The sequence below is a fragment of the Phlebotomus papatasi genome, chromosome 1 (assembly GCF_024763615.1).
Source record: "Phlebotomus papatasi isolate M1 chromosome 1, Ppap_2.1, whole genome shotgun sequence".
Taxonomy (NCBI): domain Eukaryota; kingdom Metazoa; phylum Arthropoda; class Insecta; order Diptera; family Psychodidae; genus Phlebotomus; species Phlebotomus papatasi.
This window is the reverse complement of record NC_077222.1, coordinates 99175792-99190474: the sequence shown is the minus strand read 5'-3', so window position 1 is coordinate 99190474 and position 14683 is coordinate 99175792. Positions and strand designations below refer to the sequence as shown.

Sequence of the window (14683 nt, the reverse complement as noted above, 5' to 3'; positions counted from 1 at the left end):
TCTAGAAATATGCAGAAAAATCGTAATTCAATGTAGCTCCACAGCTCAAAGTAGCCCCATTTCCCCTTACATTATGTGTAGCAAGTTATCTTAAAACTTTCGTCTCCTTAAGGATTATGGACAACTAAAAAGAAAACATTTTTTTATCTAGTCAGAATTAAAGTAGATTAAACTAGAAGAACATCTAAATCTAAATTAATTTTTGTAAACATTTGGCTAAAACTTTCGTCACTTTTAAAAGAAATCTTCCGAAGAAGCAAATATTTTCAGTCTTAATAGTCCTAATCTAAATAAAAAAAAGGTTTAATAAAATTGTTTGGGGAGACATCTTATACGGGCTTATATAAATTTAGGGCAAAATCACATTAACAGTAAAATGCTCACCGTATTTCGTTAATTTACGCATTTTCATTGCAATTCTTAGGTAAATTAACGCAAATTACGATTACCGTATTACATTAACTCATACTCGATTACTATGTGAATATAATATAAGAAAATTGAAGAAATAAAACAAAAATGCGATAAACGATGAGCAAAAAAACTACAAGAAATTAATCGTACAGTTTTTTTGCTCATCGTTTATCGCATTTCCGTTTCATTTCTGCAAATCTTCTTATATTATTTTCACCTAGTGCCATTGAGTATGAGATAAGGTAATACGCTAATTGAAAATTTGCGAAAAAAATTGCAATGAAAATGCGTAAATTAACGAAATACGGTGAGGCTTTGACGGTGACAATGAGCATTTTACTGTCAATGTGATTCTGCATTTAAGGAGTTACGTAGATCAAAAATGACTTTAAAAGAAAAACAGGTTTTAAAAATTTTTTTTTTCAAGATAATAAAACATTTTTTAGTTCAAGCTCTGAGGCATATAAAAGTACAGTACATAAACCATTTTTCTGAAATTTTCATTTAAAAGTTTAATAATTCAGACACAGTGAATTGATTTTCGAAGTCCGTTTTTTAAAAAAAATCGGTAAAATCAAACTTGGTAAATTTTGTTTCAGAGTAAATTCATTTGAAAACAAAAAAGCCAAATTAATAAAAAATTACCATTTTCGACGTATTTACAAAACATTTTGTCTTGTAAGACGGGTTATAATTAAGGAAACGGTAAATCCTTTGTTTAGGGCAGGGGAGTGCAAGAACCGTTTGAAACCGAATAAACGTCAAAATAAGTTTGTTCTCTTAGCGTTTTGACCATTGACGTACAAGTTTCGTTTGACGTTTGTTCGGTTTCAAACGGTTCTTGCACATCTCTGGTTTAAGGACTAGTTTAACTATTCTGCTTACAGCAAATATTTGGTTACTCAATTTCAGTTGAATCTACTCTGAGAAATCTTGTACAGCGAAAAGTAAAGTTATTCATAAAAAAACATCCGAAACTTAGGCCCCAGTAGCTAAATTTTTAATAAAAATTTCAGAAAATGTTGTATTTTTATATGCCAAGGATTAATTTAGATTAATTTTTTTTGATGCTGGAAAAAAATATTTAAAGAAAATATGCTATTATTTTAGTCTTTGCTATCCAAGTAACCCCTTAAGGCTAAGCTAGTAACATGGCTTTATTGCTGTATCTTCTCAGTAAACAATATTTTTGAGAAACTGTTTACTCAGAATTGTATAAATTATTTATAGCATTTGACTTAATATAAATTGAAAAATCACTGCAATTGCTTAATTGTTTGTTTAGATAATCCGAACCTTTGGAAACTGGGTTAGAGGTCTTGTCTAAAGATCGCTTTACGGTCTAGAAAGAGATAAATTGTAGCCTAGAGGAAGTTTCGATCAACAGCTACGACAAAAAAAATGATACATATTTATGAAATCGGTGTCTACCAAAATCCCAATCGCCAAAATACCAGTCGCCAAAATCCTGAAAGCCAAAATGGCCAAAATCCTGAACGCTAAAATATCACAATACCACAATACCGAAAGCCAAAATCCCGAAGGTCGAAATCCCGGGATTTTTTTCGGGATTTTTGGAATTTTGGATTTCGGGATTTTGACTTTCGGGATTTTGCCTTTTGGGATTTTAGCTTTCGGGATTTTGACCCATTCGAAATTTTGACTTTTCGGACTTTTGGCTTTCGCAATTTGGACCGTTTCGGAATTTTCACTATTTGGGATTTTGATTTTGGGATTCTCAATGGCTAAATTTTAAAGCTTTTTTAAATGAGAGTTTCAGGAAATATAATTTATATGTTGTACTTTTACATGAATAGTATTTTGAAATAAAATAAAAATTTATTTTGTTGAAAAAATTGAGAGAAGATATGCTGGTACGCAGTCGTTTTGTCCTACATAACCCCTTAAATAATAATCTCTATTTCCATTCGGATTTTTGAAATATGTAGCCAAAGAGTGCATTTAATTGGGGTCGCGGGCCTATGACATTCAGTTTAGCAGGCCATACTTGGTGATCTTCCACCATTTCAGGAAGATTTTCGGGTTTGATCTCAAGGCGCTCCAAGGCAAAATCCTGAATTTGATTCAGCCAACTTGTCCTAGGTCTGCCTCGAGGTAGACTCCTTCTCACAATGGCTTCCATAATCTTCTGGGGTTTTATTAAAATTTTAAATTAAATAATTAAAGTCGATTAAAGAAAAGAGATGGATTCCTGACAATTATAAATTTCTGAAAACTTTTAGAACATTATTTTTTTTCTTAAATTGTGGAATTCCGTTTAAATTGTGACAATTTTCATCCTCTGCAAACTCTGCAAAAAGATATCAACTAAATCTAATACTTTTCTTTGGTAAAAAAGGTACATGAACTTCATGTTTGATTTGGAAGATGCTTCTAACGATGGCACAATCGATGCCAGAGAGTTTGCAACAGTTTGTTCGAGTTATGGTACAGATAGGAAGGAATGCGAGGAAGCATTTGGAAAAATGTCCAAGGTAGAGGAATTTCAGTGTAATATTATGTGTCCCAGAGTGAGAAATTTCTAAAAGTATTTTTGCAACCTTTTCTAGGGAGCAGAAGAGGTTACTCGTGAGCAATTTGCTAAATTGTGGCAAGAATACTTTGCATCAGAGGATCCGTCTGCACCGGGAAATTACATTTTTGGAAATTTGACCTTTTAAAGTCCAATGAGGAATTTTTTGGAACATTTCACATTAATCGGTAAACAGAATGATTCATCAGAAATAAAAACGAATTATTGTAATGTGAAAAAAAAACATTGATAGAAAGATAAAATTAGATAACTGCCAGAATTCCTTCTTGTTCAATTTCTCAAAACAACTTACAATCAGTTCTAAATATTTACTAACTTTAAAAGAGAAAAAAAAATGAATTTATCACTTTCTTCCAAATTATATTTTCTGCTGATGCAAAATAAAATGGAATATGAGTATAAGTATACTTCTAACATTCCAATTTATCATGTTATAACTATCTTCGAGTCTACGAAAGTCTATGGAAAATCGTCAAGTGAGTAGGGAATAATGTTTTATTCTTCAAAGTATAAATACAAAAAAAGATTGGAAAAATGGTGAAATTGTTAGAGAAAAAAATAGACGTGATAGAGAATCTTTGAACATTTCGCATTCCTGTAATTTTCCTGAAAGTCCCTCTGAATTAAAAAAAAAGAAAGAAAAAGATGTGGGGAAAAATAGTTAATTTGATGATCGAACTATAGTCAATACAATTATTAATGCATTTGCAATGCATATAATTTTTTTATTAATTGAGAACGAGACAGAAGAATTTAAGAAAATAAAAAAAAATCAATTTTGATGAAAGCACAAAATATATTATGAGGAATTGTTGATAGTGTATAGTTGATGGTGGTGAAAAGTTTCATAAAACATTGTCAGGAATTAAAAGTAATAAACTTTAGTGAATTGATGAAAGTACATACCAAACTAAAAAATAATTTATTGACTGTTCAGTGTTATACATTCTGTAAGAACGCGACAAAGAAAAAATACCGAAAAAACAGTCTCGAAAAAAATCAATTATACCTTTTCAATCTATACAGAAAAAAAACTGGAACATCTTAAGAAAACTTTGCGACTAAAAAGAACTCTTTAAAAATCAAAAGTTTCAATGAATTATCCAGCAAAACAAAAAAAAAACTTTAACCTCTTCATGGATAATCAAATTGTATTCGTCTGTAGAAAGTAATATTTGAACGTTTATCAAAAAAAAATAGTATGGAAAAGAAAGAAGTCTAAAGAATTATTCGAAGAAATGGAATGTTAGGATGACGTGAAAAAAATGTATGTAGCCTTTCGTGAAAAATTGTATAGTTGTGCAAACTATTCTTCGATATGATCATAAATAAAGTAAAATTTATTGGATGCAACGTGGATTTTGTCTTTTAATTTTCCTTGCATTTTCTTATTTTATTCATTTGGGAAAAATTCTGAAAATCCTTTCGAGGAAATGAGAATTAATTAAAAAAGCTCCAACGGAAAGTTTTATCATTATGTGAAACAATAAAAGCTCTCCGTGTTTCATCTGTGTTTCATGTTTCGCGCAATATATTCTTGCTTACACAGTAAAAAAATTAACACTATTATAGTGTGTAATCTTTCACACCACTATTATAGTGCAAAATTTGGAAAAAATGTTTAATTTAAAATTGTTTAATTTAAAGTAGTTGAATTTCAAGTTGTTGAATTTAAAAAATTTTTAATTTTTATGTGCAAACTCAAAAATTGTTGAATTTTCATTTCGTTTTTTTTTTAATTTTTTGGCCTTTTTAGACATTTGAAATCAAGCGCCTGGCAAGTTGGCCTTTTTATATGGAGCTATTCGAAGCCAATTCCTAAATTGATCCCGGACTCAGCTCACAGTGCTCCAAGGAAAAAATTTATTTAAACAAAAATTTAGTATATTTATCCCTCCATACGGAAAGGTATCTTATAATACGAAAAAACTTCTTACTTTTTAAATATTTAGCATAACGATCACGAGTACAGAAAAATTCCCATACGCATTTGTATGTGAAAGTAAGAAATTGGCTTCAACTTTGAAGGCCACTCGCCGGGGACTAATTTGAAATGTTTTTTCCTGTACTCGGGATCCTCACTAATGCGAGATAATTACATCTGATGCTCGGATCTTCACGATATAGTTATTATGCATACAAATATTTGATGTTCTATATGACTTTTGCCCAATGAAAAGCATCTCGACTGAAGTATATGTCTTAAATGGAAATTCAACAATTTTTACACAACTTTTGTTTAAAAATTCATCAAATTTGGTTGAAATACACAAGGCTTGACACTGTAATAGTGCGAAAAATTATGATCAAACTATAATAGTGTTAATTTTTGATCATGTGACAAAAAATACCATAAAGTTGTGTATTTTTTCACACTATAACAATATGAAAAACTATAATCATACTATTATAGTGGTAATTTTTAGAAATTTTCAACAGTTTTAAATTACAAAACATTGTCGAGAATTTTTTATGACTATAATAGTGAGAAATTTTACACAGATCGCAATTAAATAAATTAATTTATCCGATTTCACACTATTATAGTGTTAAAATTTTACACATTTTCAAATTAAACAACGTTGTTGAATATTTTTCAACTATAATAGTGGTAATTTTCAATCACGTGACAATAAATTATAAAATTGTTGTGCATTTTTTAAACATTTTTAAATTAAACATCTAAAATGATCGATTTTGCACTATTATAGTAGCAAAATTTTACACATTTTTTCACTGTGTACCACATTATCTTGATGTCCTGGACATCCTATAGCATCAGATAAATAATTATCTCCCTATTTGGCCCAGAACACGGAGCTCAATAAGATCTAGACTGAATTCCTCCCTTCGAATACCCTTGATTCAGTTCCGTTGCAAAATTAAGTCGCGATTTTTAAATAATGACCGTTGTATTGGTTGTAATTATCGAAAAAGAACTAATAATCTCTTACCACCTTTTTTTGTAAATAATATACAATATAAGGTAAGAATATATTTACTAAAACTAAATTCAATGATTTAGGAAGTGAAATAGATTGTGCGGAAATTTGCAATGTTCGTATTTTCCAATTCAATGTCTATACATGTACTTCTTTCTGTACTTGAGATATTTTTAATGCTTTCTCGGGTTGTAATCTCGTTTAAAAAGTGTCACAAAAATCCCATATTGCAAAAGAAGAAGTCATTCGATGCATTTTATGTCACACTTACCCCGAACGTTTCAAGGATGACATAAAAAGTTGATTCCTTTTATGATTTTATGACGAATGCTAGCAAGAATCTTGTCAACTATTTCCGTATGTCAGCTATGATTCTTGCACTATCACATCTATTGTGATACAGCACTTCACTGCATTAGCTCCGATGTAATTCATTCTCACAGGGTAAGTATTGTATAACAAATTCATGAACATAAAATGGATAAAATTGTGACTGGTTACTATTTGTATTGTAAAAATAAAGTCACTTCTATGTTTAGGAGGGAAAATGCATTAGATTAACCCTTTAGAGGTAAGAGTCGGTTATCGGTGACTCAAAAAAAATTCTTTCCTATACGATCATCTACAGGTAGGGTGAGGTGGGGCTCAATTGTTAAAGAAAGCTTTTAGGATATTGAAAATTCATCTCAATATGGTCAAATGAACTAATGCCATCTCTTCCTTCAATGCTTAATAATAAATTAACAGTTGGTCACTTGAGTTACAGGTGGTCTGTATAAGAGCTTAAATAGACTCAGGCTAATCTTCGAGATCATTTATCCTGTAAAATTTGTCAGTAAAAGATTACGTAAATGAAATGTATGCAAATGACTTTTAATCAATGACCTTAAGTCCAAGGGCTGATATTATCAGTTGAAAATCCATTGAATAAATATCCCTTGCATAAAATTTTCCAAGTTTAATATTCTCGAGGATCAGCCCGAGCGTATTTGAGCTGTAACACAAGGTAAAAATATTTGCTTGATTGCCTCATTTTCATATATTTGGTAAAAGTAGTAATTTATTCTATTACAATGACTTAAAATTAAGACATTGCTTTGCACTTTGCATTAAGTACTTATTAAGTGCTCAAAGTCAGCGTTAGGTTAATAATTTCTTATAGAGCTGTGATATGTTAGCCGAGAGTCGAATTTAAAATTCAGCGCAGGCACCGAATGACCTGTCTTGCGATAACAGGGGCCTTGAGGATAGCGCCAACTGCTGTTCTGGAGGCCATGTTAAGCATACCTCCTTAAGTCTAAGTACTTAATAACCAATTTGAAAAATTTTCAGTGATATTTGAACTACTTAAATGAAATAGACCAAAGAGATTTTGTGAATTGAAAGTAAAACAATTAAGTCTGATGACAATATTTTTAAAACTGAACAAATTGCCAACCTACAAAACGATCGTGTCTACTTGAGAAAAGGCCATACGATAGTTTGAATAGTCATTCCCGCTAAATGTGTATCGAACATAGAATACTAGGGGTAAGTGCCCATGCTTGATACTGTAAAATGATGTTCAAGGTTTGTGACTTTCTTCTGATTAACACACAAACCGAAGCGATTCTTCCACTATGACAAAAAATATGTATAACTTATTCGGTTCATAATCTCACCTCAAATAGTTCCTGGAAATTATTAGATTTTCCTCAAAACGAAAATGGAAATTTAGTAGCGATTTTTATACAAGTTGAATCCGGGACCTTCCTGTATAATGATTGATTCAACATTTCGGAGACCCATTTTCACTGTAAAATTTTACTTGATACAAAAAATTGCACATCAATACGAGCTTCAGACCTAAAGCTTAGTCATATGGCTTACCAAGTCAAGATATTTTAGAAAATTTTACTTAGGATTAGATTATTAAGGACAAACGACCTATTTTATTCTGAAAGAGCAATAAAGTTGATTGCTTTTTGGGTTTCTGAGACCTTCGGGAACTGGGTTAAACCTCTAGTCTGAAGACCGCTTAACCGTTCTTATTAAAGCCCCTTCAAGAACTTTGTAAAAGTAATTTTTTTTTTCAAGGATTACACAGCCAATGAAGAAGCATTTCTGCCGTTTGGCTTCGGAGGCTGGTCAACAACGCTAAGACGGCGGCAGACGCATGGTAAGGGGGGAAATGTAGAGCTTGAATAAATTTATTATTATTATTATTATTATATTATTATTTATCTACACTTTTTTGGCTCTTAAAAATCTGACATAAATACCCCCTACTATTAGTTTGGATTGTTTACAGAGCAATGTTTGAAATTCCGGACAACGCGAACTTTCGGACAAGACAATTTGAAGGTTCAGGCTTGGATAATCTAGCAATAATTTAGTAATTATGCTATTCTAGGAAACTTTCAGGCTTATTTATTTATTGTCCGAAATTTAAATTTGTCCGGAATTCCGCATTGTCCGAAATTACAAATTTTACCTTAATATTTTTTTCGTCCGTGAAATAAATTCCCTTCAATAATTAACAACAACACAAATTAGGTTTTTTTTACAACTTTATTGAAGTAAAATGGATTATAATTGTGTATATAATAATACTTGATTCATATTTAACAGTAAATTTTTTTTTGGTGTATCTGTTCATTTGTTTCAGTGTCTCATTTCTTCATTTTATTTTATCTGAAAATCAAGTTCAATTATTACAAAGTTATATGTTAGATTCTTAAAGATTTTCGATAAACAATGTAGTAACAGATAAAATGATAGGAAAAGTTTGCAACTTTTTTACTCTTGTAATCATCACCATTCTTAATTTCAAAATTTTGCTTTTTTTTCTCTATAGTTGTAAGTAATTCGTTGTACGCAAACATCAATTCCATTTCATAAAAAATCACTATTTCTTTTATGAAATGAGTTTATTTTTCGCATAAACAGAATCGTTATCTGTTGTGTATTTTTAAGAGTTGAGATTTATCTTCTCTCCCATTAGAATTTGTTTATAATTGCAATATTGCATTTTAAAGATATTCTATTGTATTCGGCGTAAGTGAGTTTATATTTTCTTTTTTAGTAATTCGATTTCTTTACAATCATCCCCTCTGTTGAAAATAACAAGTTGAATTGAAAATTTCATCTTTCGACAATAAATCGCATATGAACTTGGCCATTGTTCAAACAACTCCGTTTTTTTCACCATCTTTAAATATATCGCTTTCTGCTGAGAAAGCAACATTTTGTAACAATTTTTTTTTTTATTTATTTAAGGCAAACCATTTCATATTTGCTTCAGATGATACTGCAACATTTTTTTTTCATTTTTTTTTTAAATATTCAATTTCAATGTTAAAGCTTTTATAACTTCATTATTTTTTCACTTTTTTTTCTTCTTTAGTATGTTTAATGTATAATTATCAACAAATATGCGCAAATTTACATTACAAGGAGCAACATTTTCATCAATAGTGTGAATTCGTTCCAATTAGTTTTTTTTTTCATCACGAAATCAACATCAAAATTTGTTTTTTTTTTTTTGTGAAAAAAGTGCCAATAGAATGCAAGGAAAATGAGTCATTCGTATGGCAAGTGGTTTAAGGTTTAGTGTTGTGTATTACAATAATAACTATGATTTAAACTAATAAATGTATGAACTATTGTCAATTTTTTTTCTTATACTCTTCAGCCGATTTTTTTTTAATCTCTTTATCTTTTTGCCCTTACCTACATATTACTTTCTACCTTTTTTTTCTTATTACTTAATTTTTTTTCTATAAGAAGTCAAATACAATTATAAGCAGATTTTGTTCTTGGATATTCTTCATTTTCTTTTATTAAATTCAAAGTTTCATTCGTCTATTTGTTTTCTCTTTTTTTCTTTTTAGTTAGTGATTTCAATTGTTTAAAATCTAGTTAATTAATTCATATTCCAGAAATAATCTATTTATGTTCCTTCAAATCCTATTTTCTTTGTCTACAAGCCCAAAAATTTGATTCTTACGCGTATTTTCTATTTTTTCTATGTCATTCTTATTGGATTCATTGGAAAAAATGTATTTCATTTAGTTTGTTTTCTTTCAAAGCTTTTCTATCAAAATGAAAATTTCATACATCACCATTAAGTCCATACAGAATAATTTATTGGCACTTAAACACTATCCACGTTGAATTAAATATTTAATTTTACAAAATATTTTAAGTCTATTGAGTACTCTGATTGATTAAAGCTTCAAAAGCTTTCGAAGCATCAAAGCTACAACCAATCACTAAACTCGATAGGATTAAAATATTTCACTAAATTAAGTAATTAATTACATGTCGATAACGCTCTATTCTCTAATTTCCTCAAAGCGCCATTATGGAATGTGAGGTTATACTGTTCCTAACCTCAAATTTACTGCGTATTTCAGGTTAAGAATAATTCGAAGATTGTTTCATGATAGTTTAGCATTTTGAAAACTGAATTAAATTTATTTGTAGCGTTTTTTTAGAAATATTTAAGTTTTTAAGTGTAAAGTGCAAGTTTTTAAAGTGCATTAAGTCTTGCCTGATGCACTTGTCTCAATAACTTAACTTAAAAATTTTTGATTTTGAGGCACTGCTATTTTTATTAAGTTATTGATATAATAATTGTATTTTTAAATTGAGTGTTCCAAGATTAAAAAATATCAATTAATTTTAAAAAATATAAGATTGTCATGTTTTCTATGAGTGTAGCAGTAATCAAGAGATTTTTATAGGTTAGAAATTAATTCGGTATAAAAAACACTATTTGAAATTGCATTAAAGAGTTACAAAATGGCTTTAATTGTTTTTACACAAAAAAAAATAAAATTGTTTGTATTTGTTTAGGAAGTCCTATTCGGGATTTACGAAGTGCTCGTAAATTGTATAACCCAGTAAAGGATTCGTTAAAGTTTGTACTTTTTTCGTACAAACAATGTTCGTAACATAATCACTTTACGAGCATTATTTGTTCTTATACAAACACGTAGATCTGGCTGCAATGTCCCTTTGAGGGATCGCGCGTCTCGCAATAACCTCCTCCAGTGCTGGCAACTATTCGCAATCTTCTCCAGTACCCTCAGCTGATTAAGGACATTCTTAGCGCTTCATGCTCACTATTTAGTAGCTTTTTAGGCATACTTTCAGATGATTTGCCATGTTCTGATGGTGGCCATAATGTCTCGCTCATCATAAAGAAGTTCCAGCTCATGGTTCGTCCGGATATGGAACTCTCCACTAACTCTTTCCTTCACTGGGTCATAGATCCGTCTGAGTATTCGTTTCTCGAAGATCAATACCGACTTCAGCTTAGCTTGGATCATTGGCACTACCTCTAAACTATAAATGACAATGGGCCTTACGGTTTTATATATCGTCGGTTGCATCAACCGTTGTCGTTTCTGCAAAACAAATGCAGATACGCCAGCGGTCGACGCAACCAACGGTATTATGATCTTCGATGATCGGGAGACACTTCGAGAATGGAATATTGTTGATAGAGCATGAGAGCACCTATTCCAATGAGTAATTCGCTCATTGACCTCCATCTTCAAACTGTTGTTACAGCTCACCGCGTATCCGAGATATTTGAAGCTTTTGACGACCACAAAGTTTCAAATCCGAAAAAGTTTAAATAACATTCCGGAAATGATAATTTTACCCTGCAGTATTGATCCGAAATCGATGTAAATATTACCCTTTTTAGGTGTATTAGGGGTTAAAGTTACCCTTTTTCATGTTAATTTTACCCATAAAAAGGTGTAAAATTAACATAAAAAAAATGTTGATATATTTTTACATCTGAAAAGGTGTTGAAGTTCTGAGGAAGAAAAGTTAATCGCACCCTCTTTTTTTCTCACACTGAGAAAAAATGGGGTGCGATTAACTTTTTTTCCTTGTAATTTTAACACTTTTTAGGTGTAAAAATATATCAACATTTTTTAATGTTAATTTTACACCTTTTTAAGTGTAAAATTAACATGAAAAAGGGTAACTTTAACCCATAATACACCTAAAAAGCATAATATTTACACCGATTTCGGATCAATAATGCAAGGTAAAAATAACATTTCCTGAATGTTATTTTTATGTAATGTTTTTAAATTTGGAAGTACTATTTGAAAATCCGATGCATATCAGTTACTAAGAGCTTCTTGTAATGGTCATTCAATGTTCATTGAATGTTGAATGCTATCCTGCTCCCAAATTTAGCATGAAAATTTGTCAAACGATGTTGTTATATTGTTACAGAATTCCATTACTTGTGCACTATGAATCCTCTGGGTCAGAATCCCGCCTGGTACTCTCCGATAGGCTTCTCAGCGTACGGTTTCAGTCTGCTTAATATAAACTTTGACAGGACTTTATACACTGAATCCAGAAGAGAAATTCTACTGTAGTTGTTGCAATCCAGTCTGTCTCCTTTCTTGTATACTGGGACAACTGTGGCCATGTTCTAGTTGTTAGGCATCGTCGGTGACTCCCAGACGTTACGAATAAGACCGTAAATGCGTTCTACAGCATCTTTCCTCCATATTTAACCAGTTCATGCGGGATGTTATCCTCTCCAGGAGATTTATATTTTTTCAAGTTTTGAATGGCTAGCAACTTGCATCCAGTCCGGAGCCTCCTCCTCTCGATAGTCAGTGCCATCCTTCTACTCTATCAATCCTGATGCAGACTGTACTGCATTGCGGAGGCTCTTGAAGAATTTCTCCCATCTCCTTAGCACATCCTCTGTCTGCACTAGGGTGTTTCCTGACTGGTCTTTGTACAAAGACACTTGCGGTTGGTAGCCTTGTCGCTAAGACGACACAGTTCGATAAAAGCCTCATTTGTTCGTAAAGTTTGGTCAGATAAGCAAAAATGTACGAACAAATGTTTGTAAAAGAACAAACAATGCTCGTCAAGTGATCATGTTACGAATAATGTTTGTAAAAAAAATACAAACGTTTACAAACTTTTTTTTTGGGGTCATACGATTTACGAGCAATTCGTAAGTCTCCAATAGAACTCCCAAGCATTTACAAACGATTTTACGAAATATTTTTTGTAAGTTTGTAAATTGATAGGGGGAAGTGGGACATCTTTAAATTGGAGTACCTTTGAAAATTGGGTATTTTTCTCCTATTTTTAAATGGAATTAAGCCCTATCATAGAGTAATTTATCTTGACAATGCCCAGTTTCAAAGGTACGCCGATTCAAAGGTGCCCCACATCCCCTATTCATTTGGAAGATTTTCGACGTTAACCAAAAATACGCTAAATTATTTTTTTATAGGTTAGGCCTAACATAACCACACATTTTCAAATAACCACTTGGGCAAGTAAGAGAATACGACCCCATTTAATGCAATGTATCGGTGAAATATTTGTTATAGATTGATATATCGCACAAACTCAATGAAAAAGACTGAGATTAAGATAATTATACGCTGTTACTGTTTTTTTTATGTTCAAAAGTCATTTATGACTAATTTAAAATTAATTAAAAAATTGTTCCCATTATTTGTGATTAAAAATTTATACATACTCCTTTTTTTTAAGTGTCTTATGATAAAAGCAATTTTATCAACCTAAGAAATCTCTAGAGGACATATAAATAACTCAAAAAATATAATAAATTCACATTTTTTTCTACTTTTTTTTTTCACTACATGTCATCATTGCCTCTCACTCTCTTTGAATTCGGTTTATAGTAATTTTCATATTCTTTTTATAATGCAATATGTATGTTGCTGGATGATATGTGCTTCTTTAAAAAATAAACCCAAAAAATATAAAATTAGAAGATTGCTATATGTCGTCACGATTTGGAATGTATTTTTTTATCAATTTAAATTCTGGAGGAAATGTATAATTTTCTTTGATGGAAATCATTATAATCTAATATCCTTTATACAAGGATCTACCATACTACTCTACCGTATAACGATATTTTTTTTCTCGATAAAATAAAAGAATACAGATAAATATTTCATTGTGCTGCAATTGTAATCATATTTCAGTGTATTCAAATATATTCTGTTCTTTTTTTTTTAAAATAATTTTTCGATTAACTTGCTCCAAGAACTGTGCCACAATTCATCAATAAAGTTTCTGAAGAGAAAGCAAAATTGTGTTTAAGAACAAGTCTAGAAAAAACTTGTGGAATAAAACTCGAAAAAGTTGATGTAACTATTCATGAATGATGAGAATTGAAGATTTAAAAAAAAAGTATCTCTTATTAATTTGACTAGGAATGAAGAATTAGTTATAAAGAATTTCTCTATTCATCCTCAAACATTATATACATCAAAGTTTTCAAGTCATATACATTTGGATTAAATATTTACAGTATATAATTCAGATTATGACTAGTTCTTTTTTTTCTTTTCTTGTTTAAGAATAAAAGTCAATAATAAAATATACCTTTTTTTTGTATTTTACCATCTTTCATGAGATTTAATTTGAAAAAACGGGAGAGAAAACTGACGATTAAAAGAAAAAAGTCCATTGAGATTCCTCTCATTTATGCTCCTTCCATTTTGCTTCCTCTTACATTACATGACACTTGTCCTTAGCATTTCCACTACTACCTTCACCACCCTCTTGAGTTATAGTTCCATTTGATACATCCTTATTTTTCTTTGGTTTGGATTTTTTATTTTTCTTACCATCTAACTGAAGAGAAACACTTCTGTTCTTTTCCATATTCAGCAGTTCCTGAAAAAGACAAAAGAATAAACTTTAGCCACTTTGCTAAAAATCATTGCAAACCACTGGAATATTTTATCCAAAG

General features: G+C 30.7%; 2 protein-coding genes across 3 annotated transcripts in view; one reads left to right on the top strand and one right to left on the bottom strand.

Moving 5' to 3' along the window:
• Positions 1-4325, top strand: part of LOC129810026 (calexcitin-1) — a 69505-nt gene extending 65180 nt beyond the window's left edge. The window contains exons 6-7 of the mRNA XM_055860255.1: positions 2774-2909; positions 2985-4325. Of these exons, the coding sequence (XP_055716230.1) occupies positions 2774-2909; positions 2985-3095 (247 nt within the window). The 3' untranslated portion in view covers positions 3096-4325. The remainder of the gene's footprint in view (positions 1-2773; positions 2910-2984) is intronic.
• LOC129810024 (GTP-binding protein Di-Ras2) overlaps positions 1-14683 on the bottom strand; it is a 216397-nt gene that overhangs the window by 185755 nt on the left and 15959 nt on the right. Inside the window, exon 5 of one of the 2 annotated variants that reach the window (XR_008752696.1) lies at positions 12445-14607. Coding sequence is in view for 1 of the 2 variants with exons in the window: in XM_055860253.1 (XP_055716228.1) it covers positions 14440-14607 (168 nt within the window). In the remaining variant the exon portion in view is untranslated. Of the gene's footprint in view, positions 1-8441; positions 14608-14683 lie in introns of those variants that run through there. The other variant, XM_055860253.1, reaches the window with a different exon arrangement.